Below are 15,942 nucleotides of genomic sequence, written 5' to 3' on the forward strand. Positions count from 1 at the left end.
TTCCAAGAGCTCTGGATCTTTGAAGATCTCCTCTCCTCTCCAGGCTGCTCTGGCTAAAGGTCACCTTGTGGCCCAGCTGGCTCAGCCAGTGCAGCCTTCCTTTGCTCCTCCCCAGGGCACCCCCTGCTAATCTTTTGTGGGAGGAGGGTCCCACACAGAGCAGCATGTGGGATCTTAGTTCCCTGACCAGAGATGGAAGCTGGGCCCTCTGCAATCAGAGTGTGGAATCCTAACCACTGGACTGCCGGGGAACTGACCCCTTCTCATCTCTGCGGTTCAGCTCAGGGGCTTCCGTGCTGGTCCAGTGGCTAGGACTCGAGCTCGCGCTGCAGGAGGTGCAGGTCGATCCCTGATGGTGGAAGTACTTCCTGCCGAGTGCGTGTGTGCTCAGTCGCTCAGTCGTGAACAACTCTGTACCACACTATGGACTATAGCCCTTCAGGCTCCTCTGTCCACAGGGTTCTCCGGGAAGAATACTGGAGTGGGTTGCTATTTCCTACTCCAGCGGATCTTCCCGACCCAGGAATCCACGTCTCCTGTGTCACCTGCATTGGCAGGTGGATTCTTTACCACTGAGCCACCTGGGAAGCCCACCGCATGCTGAAAGATGTGGCCAAAATAAGTAAATAAAGATTCACCTCGGACCTCTTCCTCTGCACCCTCCCTACCTCCACCCCACCTCCGCTACAGCCCCAGCACCTCGTTTCCATATTCCTAACATCAGACGTTACACACCAGCATCTGAGTACACGTCTGTCTCTCCCTTTTCAGATTGGGAGCTCCCTGAGGGCAGGGATCGGGCTTTATTCATCTCTGTGTCCAGTTCCTGTTGTGCAGTGAGGATCCTTTGCTCTGTGTGGAACAAATAAACCAGTGCATGTCCTCAGGGCTCTCCCCTGTTGCTTTGCAGATTTTTTTTTTTTTTTTGTATTCAGTTATGTTTGTATTTATTTGAGAAATTTTACATCAAAATCTTACAGGTCAACCAAAATAATATTTCTATTTTTCTCTAACAGTGCATCAGTAAAAGTACTGGCCCTGGGAAAATCCAGAAAGTACCGAAGGAAAATGCTTTCCTAACCAAGGACTTAACAGTTAGTATATGAGAGATTTTTTTGTGTTTTTCCTACTCTTTTCCTGAAAGTATTGCTTCTTGAGAGACCTGGAGTCAGAGGATCTGGCTTGCGGGTTCATTTCAGCTCCTTTACAGTGGAAATTCTAACCTGTAGCAACTTCTTCTCTTCTGTGAGCCTGTTTTGTTTTGTTTTGTTTTGTTTTTCTTTGTTTTCTTTGTTTGTTTGTTTTCCCTCTAAAAATCCTTCAGAGATCATGATCAGAAAATATATTTGAAAGCTGTCTAATGTATAAAATGCTATACAAACACTGGATGCTGTTCTCTTTAGCTCCTTTCTAAAATTCAAAGAGGAGGCTGAATTTCTGATTTCATCACTGCAACAAGAGGACAGTTTTAGCCATGCAGTGCATTCTTCCAGCTTGTTTTAGGATATAATCTTCTTTTAAGAAATAAATTCTAGCAAAAGAGTTGACTGGGCATGATTCTGAAAGGACTGATATCGTTGCTTGCTTCTGAGAAGCAGAACTGGGTGGATGGTGACTGGGGCCAAAGGGGGCACTTCTCCCCTCTACTATTTTTTTTTTAAGTGTTAAGTATAGTTAATTTCCATTGTGATATTCATTTCAGGTGTACAGCAAAGTGATTCAGTTATATATACATATATCTATTTTTTTCAGATTCTTTCCCCATGTAGGTTATTACAGAATATTGAGTTGAGTTCTCTGTATGATACACTAGGTCCTTGTTGGTTATCTATGTTATATATAGTAGTGTGTATATTTCCCCTGTACTTTTTGTTCTTTTGGATTTTGAACCATGAGACTGCAGTACTCAAAAAACTGGTAGAATTTTTAAAAACCTTTTTTTTTTTTTTTAAAGGAAGAAATCTTCCACTTGCATGTCTAGTATCTCTCTACCATTTTTTTTTTTTTTTTTTTTTTGCCTCACTGCATGGCCAAATCCATGCCTCCTGCAGTGGAACCACAGAGCCTTAACCACTGGACCACCAAGGAAGTCCCTCTCCCTACTCTTTGTTTGTGTAACTGTATAAGGCAGGACACTGCCCATCACAAGAGAGCAAGTGTGGGGAGACTTTGGGGTCACAGAGTCTCACAGCAGGTGCTCTGTCAAAACTTGTGATTCAGTCGCTAAGTCGTGTCCAACTCTCTGCGACCCCATGGACTACAGCACGCCAGGCTTCCCTGTTCTTCACTGTCTTCCAGAGTTTGCTCAAACTCACGTCCACTGAGTCAGTGATGCTGTCTAACCATCTCAGCCTCTGCCATCCCCTTCTCCTCCTGCCTTCAATCTTTCCCAGCATCAGGGTCTTGCCCAACGAGTTGGCTCTTCCCATCAGGTGGCCAAAGTATCAATCTTAGAGCTGTCTTCACTGACATTCATGTTTAGCAAATGCGTCCATATTTTTCTTCTATAACTTTGGTGATTTGGGTTTGTTATAACTGTCGGGGGAGGGGGCTGGCAGGAGACAAGTCTTTGACATCCTTTTCTCTCTTAGCAAGAGAATATTGACCACTTACTGGTCAATTTAAGGATGGAAGCACTCTTTGTGAAGGAGAATTTTAACATTCGATGGTTCGCCCAAGCAGGATTTGTGGAAAATATCAACAGCATCCTCAAAGAGTACAAGCAAAGCAGAAGATTATTGGTAACTATAACCACTTCCTGTTTAAGCTTCTGATTTAAGCAAAGTACATGAGGCTTTGGTGTAATTACACCAATGGAAGTACTTTTCTTTCACATGTCTGAATTTCTAAATTCAAGTTCTTTTTCATGTCTGACCCGTTGTTCAGGTCTAACAATCCACATCTATATTCTATGGAAACTTGCCCATTGAATATTAAAAATTTTTGAGTTGACACTGATGACCGTTATGCTTCACACCAACTGAACATGATAGTAAGCCCCAGACTGAGTGTCACAGAGCTGTCTCTATGAGGGAAAATGTCAGGTCCCTTACTGGTCCATGTTTCACCTGGGTATCCATCTGGGTAGGTAGGAGGTAGGGAAGGCTGATGATTACTTTGATCTTTTCTGATTGGCCAGGGAATTTGCTGGCCATTTTAGTTTTGTTTTTTTTTTTTAAGATTTTTGTTGTTGTTGTGGATCATTTTTAAAGTCTTTATTGGATTTGTTGCAATATTGCTTCTGTTTTATGTTTTGGTTTTTTGGCCGCAAGGCATGTAGGAACTTAGGTCCCCAACCAAGGATCGAACCTGTGCCTCCAGCGTTGGCAGGCAAAATCTTAACCACTGAATCAGCAGAGAAGGCCCTTCTGATTGTTTTAGCAATCACAACTTTCCGTAGATATTCTTATCTCCATATTCCAGATGAGGAAACCAAAGCTCAGAGAGATGGAGCAATTTCTTCAAGGTCACACAGCTAGTCAGGGATTCAGACTAGCTAAGATGCCAGCTTAGCTTGAACAGCCGAACTGCGGAGCCTCCACAGCTCCATCTCTGAAGTCAGGTAAATGCGGCACTTGCCCAGATCTTTGGATTTCTCCCAGGGAGGCTTTCCCAAGATGAGAGTGAACATGACAGGAGAAAGCATTTAGAAAACTACAGTCCACGAGTAACTGGTGCCCTCGTGGTTGAATTGCCATTGTGCATGGAAATACTGAACAAAAGCCAGCAGAGTTGCCTCAGTAGCCTAAAAACCAAGCTCTCCTGAAAAGGATGCCTTGTTGAGAGTCAGTAAAAGATGTACCACTTTGCAAAAGAAACGATGATGCTTTTAAGCATCTGAGACACCACGATGGCCGTCCTTGGAGACTGTCCTGAAGCACAGAGCAACTCAAGAGGTTAGACTAGTGTCGTCATCTGTGGGTCAACTTAGAACAACACCAAGTCAGAGTGGAGGTAGGACAAGACGCCTTAAAGAGACCATGTGGTTTCTGATGAGCAAAACTGGACAGAATATGATAGAAGGAGTAAGCACACCTAAAGATTAAAGTGAGTCTGTCCATCCCTGGGGCGTTGGTCAGCATGGCAGCATAGAACAGCAAACACGACCGAGGGCAGTGTAGACAATGCCATGCCGGTGGCATTGAGCCAAGGGCCCCCACAATCCTATTCCTTTAACAAAGCAAAGCCGGCCCTGTGCAGAGCCAGGTGCATTCAGCCACCTTGATCTATTGCCACTCAACAGTCCATTCATCCAACACTCCTCACTCTGATCAAAGCTCATCAAACTATTTTCTATACGTGTCTGCCTTGAGGGGTAACATACCAAACACGTGCCCTTGGAGTGTCCTGAGCCCAGTGACAACCCTACTTATCATTATAAATGAGTAAACTACCAGCTCCTGTTTTGTACCCTGATAAGGTGGCTTCTCTGATGGCTCAGCGGGTAAAGAATCCACCTTCAGTGCAAGAGATGCAGGAGACATGGGTTCGATCCCTGGGATGGGAAGATCCCCTGGAGGAGGAAATGGTGACCCACTCCAGTATTCTTGCCTAAAAAATCCCATGGACAGAGGAGCCTGGCAGGCTACAGTCCATAGAGTCACAAAGAGTCAGACGCAACCTAGCACACAGCACGCAAGGTGAGCATCCCTACCCCAGGAGACAGATCCACTCTTGGTGTGTGGGTGACACAGGCAGGTGAACCTGCCCAGTTGACCACCGGCCCTCACGTCTTGGGGAAGGCACCATGTGCCCCTTAGAGCCCAGCTCTGTGCATCAAGACTCAGCTCCAGTGTTGCTCTGCTGACTCCTACCCTCTTCATGCCCACCACCTTGGTCATCGCCATGACCCTGAGAACCTGCCCCTGAGCAGACAAGATCATTCACGCCCACCACACCTTACCCAGCGGCCCCCCGCAGGGCCTCTGCTCACTCCCTTCACAGCCCGACAAATAGTAATAACAATAGTAGTAGAAGTACTAATAATGATAGTAGGAATCATGATAATCAACTCCATGTATGAAATTATGTAAGCTTTAAGCACATGGACACTCTGCCCATGGAAATTTCTTTTCTTTGGCATGATTTTTTTTTAATTTAAAATTTTGAAAATTTGCCTTGCAAAATACCAAGCTTCAGTTTCACAACCATTTGAACCATTTCAAAAGAAATGACTTATTTGTCACCAGTATTTTTATTTCTGTTGGAAATAAACATTTGCTCACCAGTTATGAATGTGAAACTTCTTTAGCATTCAAGCAAGTTTTTCAGCAGAGGAAATTGTTTTTTTTTTTAATGGGTGTATTTTTAAAAAACTAGAATAAATTAACTGGTTTAAAAAGGAAAAGATAATTCAAGACCAAGTTTAATCTAGAAACAATGTTCAAGAGGCAATAAATTAAGCACTTTCTAAGAGTAGACTAGAAACTCTTCTCTCTCTTTGCTGTCTTTACAGGGGTAACACTGCAAAGGTGAAATTGTAGTATGTAATGCTCAAGTACTTGGCTTTTTTTTAAAGTACCTTTAGGGTGCTCCTGAGCACAGTTTGCTGTGTCTTGTCCCCCATGCCCAGATCAGGACACATAGTAGATGCTCATTAAACACTAAGAGAAAGTGACTCTGGGCTCTTGACGAAGGAGTGAATTGGCCTGGGGAATCCTGAGACTTCAAAGGGCTGATCCTTGAAATAAAGATCGCCGCTTAGCTACAGATCATTCAAGAGGCCCTGTGTCATCCCTTTTCTCCTCTTTAGCCCATCAAGATTTGCATTCTCGGTCCTCCTGCTGTGGGAAAATCCAGCATCGCTGAAGTTTTAGCCAGATACTATAAACTGCACCACATTAAATTGAAGGATGTCATCTCTGAAGCCATAGCGAAACTGGTAACAATTTTAGCAACTTTATTGGGGATTTCAATAATTTAAAAATGCCTTTTCTTAGTCTTATAATTAAGAAGTCACTGATCTTCCATGGCATCCTTCAAAGGGATTTGTTATTTTAACTGGAGTTTGTTGTTAGCCCCTATTATGAAAACACAGAATCCCAAAGGGTTTTCCTTCGTAAGGTGGAAGCATCTTTCATGGGTGGACCTTAAACTTTTGTCTGTCTCTAGTTGTTGCTCAAAATATACCTTGTATTCTCTCTGTTGACTGGTGGTTTTGTTACTCTTTTTAAAATTGTATAGTTGTACAATTTAAAAATTGTATAGTATAGTTGATTTATAATGTTGTATAACTTACACATGTACAAAGTGATTTACAATTTTTAAAGATTGTATTCCATTTACAATTATTATAAAGCATTGGCTATACTCCCAGTGTTGTACAGTATACCCTTGTATCTTATTTTAGAAATCATAGTTTGTGCCTCTTACCTTTCTGCCCTTACATAGCCCCTCCCCACTTCCCTCTCCACATTGGTAACCACTAGTTTGTCCTCTGTATCTCTGAGTCTGTTTCTTTTTTGTTATATTCATTAGTTTGCTGTATTTTTTAGATTCCACATATAAGTGATATCATACAGCATTCATTCTTCTCTGTCTGACTTATTTCACTTAGCATAATGCCCTCCAAGTCCATCCATTTATTGCAAGAGGCAAATTTTCGTTATTTTTCATGGCTGAGTAGTATTCCATCATGTGATATAAATACATATCTGTTGATAGACCTTAGGTTGCTTCCCTATCTTGGCAATCTTAAATAATGCTGCTGTGATCGAGGTGCCTGCATCTTTTCAAATGAATGTTTTTGTGTTTTTTAGATATATGTTCTTGTTTAGTCACTAAGTCATGTCTGACTCAATGATGCTTACTAGGTGGTGTCCGTGGGTAGAGAGAGTGTTGATTCTTGAGTGGTTCTGGCATTAGCACAGAAATAGATTACTCATCTAAAAAAGAGTAAGAAAACCCACAAGATGCTCATCCATCTTCATAGATACAAGCATCTTGACCACTTTTGTATGCCTGTCCTTGAGTACCTCCCCTGTTTGGGTACCAGCCTTTTCCAGGATCATTTGCCACAAGGTTTAAGAGCAGCCAATCAATGCAGGACATCATGCTACTTGAATATCTTTGTGATATGTAGGAGGCAATCATTACACCTAAGGATGTAATAGAAGGAGGAGAAGAAGAAGGTGAAGAGGAGGAAGAGGAGGATAATGTGGAGGATGCTCAGGAGCTCTTGGAGGGCATCAAGGAAAGCATGGACCAGAACGCAGGTAACCATTCTGTGACATTTTTGTAACAGTGATATTCTTGTGACAGTTGGTTTTTGCCCTTGTTATAAAAACTATCTTGTGTTGTTGTTCAGTTGCTAAGTTGTGTCCGACTCTTCAGCCTCGTGGACTGCAGCACTTTAGGCTCCTCTGTCCTCTACTATCTGCTGGAGTTTTTTCACATTCATGTCCATTGAGTTGGTGATGCTATCGCTATCTCATCCTCTGTTGCCCGCTTCTCCTGCCTTCAGTCTTTCCCAGCATCAGGATTTTCCAATGAATCAACTCTTTGCATCAGGTGGCCAAAGTATTGGAGCTTCAGCTTCAGCATCAGTCCCTCCAATGAATATTCAGAGTTGATTTAAGATAAAAAAAAAAAATGATGGGAAAGAACTACCTAAGTTTTAAAAAATTGTGTGTAGTCACCAGTCAGTTCAGTTCAGTCGCTCATTCGTGTCCGACTCTTTGCGACCCCATGAATCGCAGCACGCCAGGCCTCACTGTCCATCACCAACTCCCGGAGTTCACCCAGACTCACATCCATCGAGTCAGTGATGCCATCCGGCCATCTCATCATCTGTCGTCCCCTTCTCCTCCTGCCCCCAATCCCTCCCAGCATCAGAGTCTTTTCCAATGAGTCAACTCTTCGCATGAGGTGGCCAAAGTAGTCATAAGTATTTGTAAAGCATCAAAAACTGTAATTAAACAGCAAAGAACATATCAGGAAAAAATATTTACCACCAATTATGACGAAAAGTTAATAGTTAATAAAATAATAAGAAAATAATTAAGTCCTGAATAGGAAAACATGGATGAAAAACTTGGGCCAATGATTCACTCATTCAGGAAGAAATACAAATAAACAGAAAAATTATCTCACTCACATGATAATTTTAACCAGTTTGTTGAACACATGCATTGCAGTTAAGTGTCCCTTTAAACGTAAACTCTGTACTCATTCTTCCCTTGCCCTGGAATGGAATTTCAGGCTGGTCCCACTGCAGCTCTTAGATAATAAGTAAATGGCGTCTCTGTTTATTCATACTTTAAGAAGGTCATTCCAACCAAATAATCATAAATGAGGTTTTGAAATGAGATGTCTTTAAGGAAGCTTGCCACCCAGGCAGGAAAGCATCAGCAGCAGTTAGAAAAATAGAAACCATTTCATTTTTATATAATTGAGATCCGCCATCAAACGGGTAATACTATCGTTGGCTGTGAAAGTGAAAGTCTCTCAGTCATGTCTGACTCTGCGACGCCATGGACTGAACTCTACAGGCCAGAGTACTGGAGTGGGTAGCCTTTCCCTTCTCCAGGGGATCTTCCCAACCCAGGGATCGAATCAGGGTCTCCTGCATTGTAGGCAGATTCCTTACCAGCTGAGTCACCAGGGAAGCCCAAGAATACTGGAGTGGGTAAGTAAGTAAGTAAGTGAAGTCGCTCAGTCATGTCGGACTCTTTGCGACCCCATGGACTGTAGCCTACCAGGCTTCTCCGTCCATGGGATTCTCCAGGCAAGAATACTGGAGTGGGTTACCATTTCCTTCTCCAGGGGATCTTCCCGACCCAGGGATCGAACCCAGGTTTCCTGCATTGGAGGCAGACGCTTTAACTTTTATCCTTTCTCCAGGGGATCTTCCAGACCCAGGAATTGAACCAGGGTCTCCTGCATTGCAGGCGGGTCCTATACCAGCTGGTACAGAAGCATTGGCTATAGGCCAGTCCAAAGTGTCAGCAAGTGTAAACTCTCATCCAGTGGAGAGTTCCTCCTCTCCCATCCTATCAAGCACCTTTGGTTTCTTTCCTCTTACTGACTCCTTCCACCTTGCTGGCGGCAGTTTCTGATCCTCCAAGGTTGGGCTGGAGCAAGTGGGGATTAGGGAACGAGGTGGTGGTTGTTTAGTCGGTAAGTCATGTCCAACTCTTGCAACCCCATGGACTGCAGCCAGCCAGGCTCCTCTGTCCATGGGATTTCCCAGGCAAGAATATTGAAGTGGTTGCCGTTTCCTCCTCCAGGGAATCTTCTTGACCCAGGGATCTAACCTGGATCTCCTACAGTGCAGGCAGATTCTTTACTGTCTGAGCCACAGGGAAGCCAGGGAAGGAGGTGGTTGGTGGTTTTAGTCACTAAGTCGTGTCTGACTCTTGTGACCCCATGGACTGCAACCTGCCAGGCTCCTCTGTCCATGGGATTCTCTGGGCAAGAATACTGGAGTGGGTCGCCATTTCCTTCTCCAGGGGATCTTCCTGACCCTGGGATTGAACCCGCGTCTCCTGTGTTGCAGGAAGGAGGACAAAGGTGCAAAAGGGCCCTCCCCTTGAGGACCGCCCACCGCCTTCCCCTGGGGCACAGCTCTGGGCTGCCGTCTGTCTCTGGTCTTCTGACACTCCCCGTACTGTCCCTCCAGATGCTCTTCTTACTAGCTATTTATCTTCAGGACTCCTCACCCTCCTCCCAACTCTGGTTTAACCCTCCACCTCCTCCTGGCCTGCCCCCAGGCCACTCCAGTCCAGTCTATAGGGCGGAGAATATGCTTTTGTCTGCATACACTGAGGGTTCACTTAAACCAGCTAGCTTTCTGAGTCTGGGTTTTTGCTTTGATGTAGGCCAGGTGGGGCCACACCTAGGTGGCTCAGAGGTTAAAGCGTCTGCCTGCAATGTGGGAGACCTGGGTTTGATCCCTGGGTCAGGAAGATCCCCTGGAGAAGGAAATGGCAACCCACTCCAGTATTCTTGCCTGGAGAATCCCATGGATGGAGAAGCCTGGTGGGCTACAGTCCACGGGGTCGCAAAGAATCGGACACGACTGAGCGACTTCACTTTTACTTTCAGGCCAGGTGGGGAGGAAATGGAAGTCAGAATCCCAGAGAGATTTCCCAGAGGTAAAGGAAATAACCCTGAACACTCGTTGGAAAGACTGGTGCTGAAGCTCCAACGCTTTGGCCACCTGATGCGAAGAGCCAACCTCTTGGAAAAGACCCTGATGCTGGGAAAGATTGAGGGCAGGAGCAGAAGGGGATGACAGAGGATGAGATGGTTGGATGGCATCACTGACTTGATGGACATGGGTTTAAGCAAACTCTGGGAGACAGTGAAGGACTGGTGTGCCACCGTTCACAGGGTCCCAAAGAGTTGGAGACAACTTAGCAACTGAACAACAACACTGAGCATTCACTTAAACCAGCTGGTTATCTGAGTCTGAATTTTTGCTCTGGCTGGGCTGGGTGTGGAGGAAATGGAATTTAAAATTCCAGAGGTGAAGGACAGAAAACACAGGTCAACACTTTAAGATATGACACTGCCCTTGCCTCGCCTGTTTCCTTCGTAGCCCAGTTGTTTAAGAATCCGCCTGCAATGCACGAAACCCTGGTTCTATTCCTGGGTCTGGAAGATCCCCTGAAGAAAGGATAGGCTACCCACTCCAGTATTCTTGGACTTACCTTGTGGCTCAGCTGGTATAGAATCCGCCCTGCAAGTGGGACACCTGGGTTCGACCTCTGGGTTGGGAAGATTCCCTGGAAAAGGGAATGGCTGCCCACTCCAGTATTCTGGCCTGGAGAATTCCATGGACTGAGTAGTCCATGGGGTTGCAAAGAGTCGGACACAAATGAGCGACTTTCACTTTCACCTTCTTTGCCTCGCCTGTGACAGTGGGGAATCCCTATCTTGGTTTCAGTCTTGCAGGGTCCTGGCTCTTACCATTCAAGGGAGAGGAAGAAAGCAAAACAAGACATTCCATTGTGAGGACACCTGTGGAGGAAGTCTGGCAAGGCCACTTGGAAGGGTGGGGCCTGGGGTTTGTAGGAATCCACAGGTGACCGTGGTCATGTGTACATACGCTGTAAGCCTGGGGTCTAAGGCCAGAACCAGACAGACACGGGACAATGTTTATTGACAGGATCATATAGTTGGTCTTTGCAAAGACCCAAAAGTCTTATACAATAACTTTGTGTAAACAGGGTGACATGAAGTACTGACTGGACTCTCTTCATGTCCGGGTGGGGTGACCACACAGAACAAGAATTATGGTGGACAGCAGTCATTGCATCACCAAAGTTCAAGAAGGGCCTGTCCTTGGCAGAAGATTCTGTTCTTCCCACTGATGCTGTTGTTGCCATTCAGTCGCTAAGTGACTCTTTGCAACCCTATGGACTGCAGCACACCAGGCTTCTCTGTCCTCTGCTATCTCCCAGCATTTGCTCACATTTATGTCCACTGAGTCAGTGATGCTATCAAGCCGTCTCATCCTCTGCCACCCCCTTCTCCTTTTGCCTTCAATCTATCCCAGCATGCAGGAGAGGCCAACTGGATCAGTAGCCAGGGTCTCCAGTTGGTGCTAGTGGTAAAGAACCCACCTGCCAATGCCGGAGACATAAGAGATGCGGGTTCAATCCCTGGGTCGGGAAGATCCCCTGGAGAAGGGAATGGCAACCTACGCCAGTATTCTTGCCTGGAGAATCTCATGGACAGTGGAGCCTGGTGGCTCCAGTGCAAAGGGTTGCAAAGAGTCGGACTGAAGCGACTTAGCACGCACAGGGAGGGAGGCAACCCTCCCTGCTGTCACAGGCCCACCCACCCGCTCACTTCTGACAAGACGGCAATAGTCCAGTCAGTCCCCCGTAACCCCAGGAAAGTGCTTTTTTCTTCAAGCTTGTCCAAAACTCCTTCCTATTCACATTTACCTGAAACTAGAACACAGACCCAGGTTACGTTTAAACAAAAGACCTGTGAACCCATGGTGCAAACCTCTGTGGAAATTTCATAGCATAAAGAGGCAGAAGTCCTCACCTGACCCAATGTGTCATCACGTGAGTCTAAGAACTCCAGCAAGACAGAACTCACAGTCCCACAGGGAGGCACCTCCGAATTCTTATCGATTCGTGATTCCACTCCCGTTGGTCCCTGAATGTGCAGCCAAAATACGGACCTGTTTAAACCACAGAATTCACTAGTTCTAGATCCTTTTTGCATTGTGGATTTGTTGAATCTGGTTGGTGGGATTCCGGGTGATCAGTGGACTAGCCTTTTAACTTTTCTGTGAGTTTGAAATTAAAAAGTTGGGGACAGGGTGAGAAAAATATGTAAATGTATCAACTTTGTAGTGTCTCTACTGTGCATGCATGCTAAGACACTTCAGCCGTGTCCAAATCTTTGTGACCCACTAGACTCCTCTGTCCATAGCTTCCTCCAGGCAAGAATACTTTAGTGGGTGGCCATGCCCTCCTCCAGGGGATCTTCCCGACCCAGGGATTGAACCCTATTATGCATGGATTATTTTAAAGACCTTGTTGAACCTAACTTTTTTTCCTTTTTCCTGTATTTTGGCTGTACTGCTTGGCATGCAGGATTTTAGTTCCTCAACTAGGGAACTAACTGGCAACCCCTGCAATGGAATTGCAGTCTTTCTTAACCACTGGACCACCAGGGAAGTCTCCCAGCTATCTATGTTTAAATTGTCTTTTAGCAATTATAATTATGGGTTAATATTAACATTTAAATATTACTGTTATTTGAAAGGCAGACTTAAAATTTAACAAAAAAAGAACACAACGAAGCAGTGTGGTGTTTTAAGGCCTGTCCAGCAGGGCTGTGCTCATTTATTTTAAAGCAGAAGTAACTGTCACCTTCCAAAATGTTCCAGGCCAGCCAAGGTCATGGCTGTATCTCCAGGAGGTCACAGTTCTCTAGAGAAAGGCACCTGGGCTTGGCCCTTTGTGTACTCACATTCCATGGTTATCATAAACTGCTGCTCAGGGCTTCCCTGGTGGCACAGTGGATAAGAATCCACCTGCCAGTGCAGAGTGCGCAGGTTCCATCCCCGGGCCAGGAAAATGCCACATGCCTTGGGGCAACTAAGCCTGAGCACCACAACTATTGAGCCCGTGTGCCACAGCTGCTGAGGCCCACATGCCTGGAGTGCGTGCTCCGCAACACGAGAAGCCGTCGCAGTGAGAAGCCCGTGCACCACCGTGAAGAGCAGCCCCCGTTCACCGCAACTAAAGAAAGCCCTCGTGCAGCAACGAAGACCCAGTGCAGAAAATAAAGATAAAATAAACTGCTGCTCAAGCCCCCTTCTGGCATATTGAACGCTTAGTTCTGAAACAAACAGAACAAATGGCCAAGCTCACTGCCTGAAATAAACCAAGGGATGCCACAGAGGAGGCTGAAGCTAGATTTCTGAGTATGTGCCTTTCCTTATCAGGGAAGCTTTTGAGAATTGGAAATACTGTTTAAATAGAACTCATCTTTGGTTATCAGTGGATCCTTGACATTTTTAAAATGTGGCTTTATTTCTTGACAGCACTGTGAACCTTACTGAAAAGGAATGTCAAATCACTTTGAGGAATTTCATTATGTTAAATAACATCTTTATCTTTTTGTCTCTGCCATAATATTTAAGTTTCTGAAAGACGCGATTATTTTCTGAATCAGTTACCGCCTAATGATTCGTGTGACAATGAAAGGTGGAAGAAAGGAGAGGTGTTTTCATTAGATCATCTCTTTGTCATTGAATAATAAAAAAGGCTTCAAATTATTTTATATTATACATCCACTGATAAGCTGAAAGTATAGTGCTGCCCTAGGAAGAGTTTCCGGAGAAGGCAATGGCAACCCACTCCAGTACTCTTGCCTGGAAACTCCCACGGACAGAGGAGCCAGGTGGGCTGTAGTCCATGGGCCCGCTAAGAGTTGGACACAACTGAGCCACTTCCCTTTCACTTTTCACTTTCATGCATTGGAGAAGGAAACGGCCACCCTCTCCAGTGTTCTTGCCTGGAGAATCCCAGGGATGGGGGAGCCTGGTGGGCTGCCGTCTATGGGGTCGCACAGAGTCGGACACGACTGAAGCAACTTAGCAGCAGCAGCAGCAGGAAGAGTTTCAGAGATCAGTTTCTAAACTCCCCAAACTTGCATTGTTGTTTAGTCGCTCAGTCCTGTCTGACTCCTGGGACCCCATGGGCTCTAGCCCATCAAGCTCCTCCATCCCTGGGATTCTCAAGGCAAGAACACTGGAGTGGGTTGCCATTTCCTTCTCCAAAATTTGCATTACCATAATGTATATATTAAGCCATATAAAGGCAGGGCTGTTTCTTAGAAGTGATAGCTGTTCAACAGTTAACAATGGAAGGATAGATGAATATTTTAGAGAAGTTACATCATACTGTCTTGGAAACACTGTAACAGTTTTAGGACAAACTCCTCCCTCCTTTGCCTCCCCAAGCAACTGCAGGAACCCCACATTCAAGGCTGGAGAGGAAACTGTCCAGTGGGGTCAAGGTCTGAAATGCCGACTGGAAGAGACAGGGAGCAGAGGGCTGGTGCCTTTAAGGGTCAGAATCAAGCTTGATTTTTATTCAAAAGCAGCAAATATTTATTGGGCATGTGCTGTTAATAAATCATGTGGCAGCAGCATGCATGAATACCATCCCACTGAATTCTCACAACGGAAGCATTTTTTATTATGTATTAAAGCATAGAAGTATAATATCAAAACAGAATTGAGTAAACCCTGCCAGTCAGGGAGAACACTCTGGATTTCTCCACTTAACTGCTCTTTCAACTTCATCCAAAAGTTGTGACCACGGTTAAAAAAACAAATCCGAAAGTGCAGACATCAGCATTTGCTTCCACTCTTTCTTGCAGACGAGTTCCTTAGTTTCTCCTACTTTAGAGAGCGTTAGAATTCATGTGTCATGGTTTAAGTACAGAACCACATATTTTTCACTGTAATGCAAAGATAAGAGTTTTTCAATAGTAATTTTGACAACACAAGAATTTTTGAGGTCACTTTAGAATGTAACCTGTATATGTAGAATATGCACGGTAATTTTTTTTTTCTTTTTATCAGGTCGCCTGGAAGATCAATATATTATTAGATTTATGAAAGAAAAGCTAAAATCCATGCCTTGCAGGAATCAAGGTTACATTTTGGATGGATTCCCAAAGACCTATGATCAGGCCAAAGACCTGTTCAGCCGTAAGTGTGGGTGTTCCTTTTATTTTGAATGTTTACATTCAGATAAGTTGCAACTTTATTGTTCAGAGTAATAACGGTCACAATTAAACAAAAAGATCAGAGGGACTATATCTAAAATACAAGCTTTCCTCGTTATAGCTAGTTTTCATGAGTGACTCAGTTAAAACATTAAAATTTTTGAGCTGTCCTTCATAATAATATGTAATGAATTCAATGATGTATATTTTGTTTTACTAGAAGAGGATGAGGAGGAGGAAGAAGAAGGCAGAGGCAAAATGTTTCCCTATGATAAACTAATCATACCTGGTAAGTTTAAGCTACTTCTCCAAGGTCATATTTAAAGGAATGTCATTTGATATCTCTTTTGTACCAAAACAACATTTTTTATGTTGATAAAGTAGGTTTGTTTGTATCAGGAAAAAAATAAAGCAATATCCTTAATATCAAACTTCCAACCTAAAGAATGCACTGGGGGTGATGGACAGAGTCCCTGTGAGAACATTCATATCTGCTGTTCCCTTCTGTGACAGAGCAGAAAAGTTAGCCAATCTGTTGGTGCCCTGACTTCCTTTCTTTTTTGTTTTTCTGTACTTTTTTAAAACTTGAGATATAGTTGATTTACAACATTATATAAATTTCAGATATATAGCATAATACAGCATAGTGATTCACAATTTTTTTTTAAGTCTTTATTGAATGTGTTACAACACTGCTTCTGTTTTGCGTTTTGGTTTTTCAGCTGTGAGGCATAT

At 44.3% G+C, this 15,942-nt stretch overlaps 1 protein-coding gene across 4 annotated transcripts in view; it reads left to right on the forward strand.

Annotated features, from left to right (window-relative positions):
- AK7 (adenylate kinase 7) overlaps positions 1 to 15,942 on the forward strand; it is a 69,968-nt gene that overhangs the window by 42,344 nt on the left and 11,682 nt on the right. The window contains exons 9-14 of one of the 4 annotated variants that reach the window (XM_055556214.1): positions 1,017 to 1,094; positions 2,592 to 2,741; positions 5,753 to 5,881; positions 7,082 to 7,214; positions 15,062 to 15,190; positions 15,428 to 15,496. In XM_055556214.1, coding sequence (XP_055412189.1) covers positions 1,017 to 1,094; positions 2,592 to 2,741; positions 5,753 to 5,881; positions 7,082 to 7,214; positions 15,062 to 15,190; positions 15,428 to 15,496 — 688 coding nt within the window. The remainder of the gene's footprint in view (positions 1 to 1,016; positions 1,095 to 2,591; positions 2,742 to 5,752; positions 5,882 to 7,081; positions 7,215 to 15,061; positions 15,191 to 15,427; positions 15,497 to 15,942) is intronic. The other 3 variants (XM_055556215.1, XM_055556216.1, XM_055556218.1) reach the window with 3 other exon arrangements.

This window comes from Bubalus kerabau, chromosome 19 (genome assembly GCF_029407905.1).
Source record: "Bubalus kerabau isolate K-KA32 ecotype Philippines breed swamp buffalo chromosome 19, PCC_UOA_SB_1v2, whole genome shotgun sequence".
Classification (NCBI taxonomy): Eukaryota; Metazoa; Chordata; class Mammalia; order Artiodactyla; family Bovidae; genus Bubalus; species Bubalus kerabau.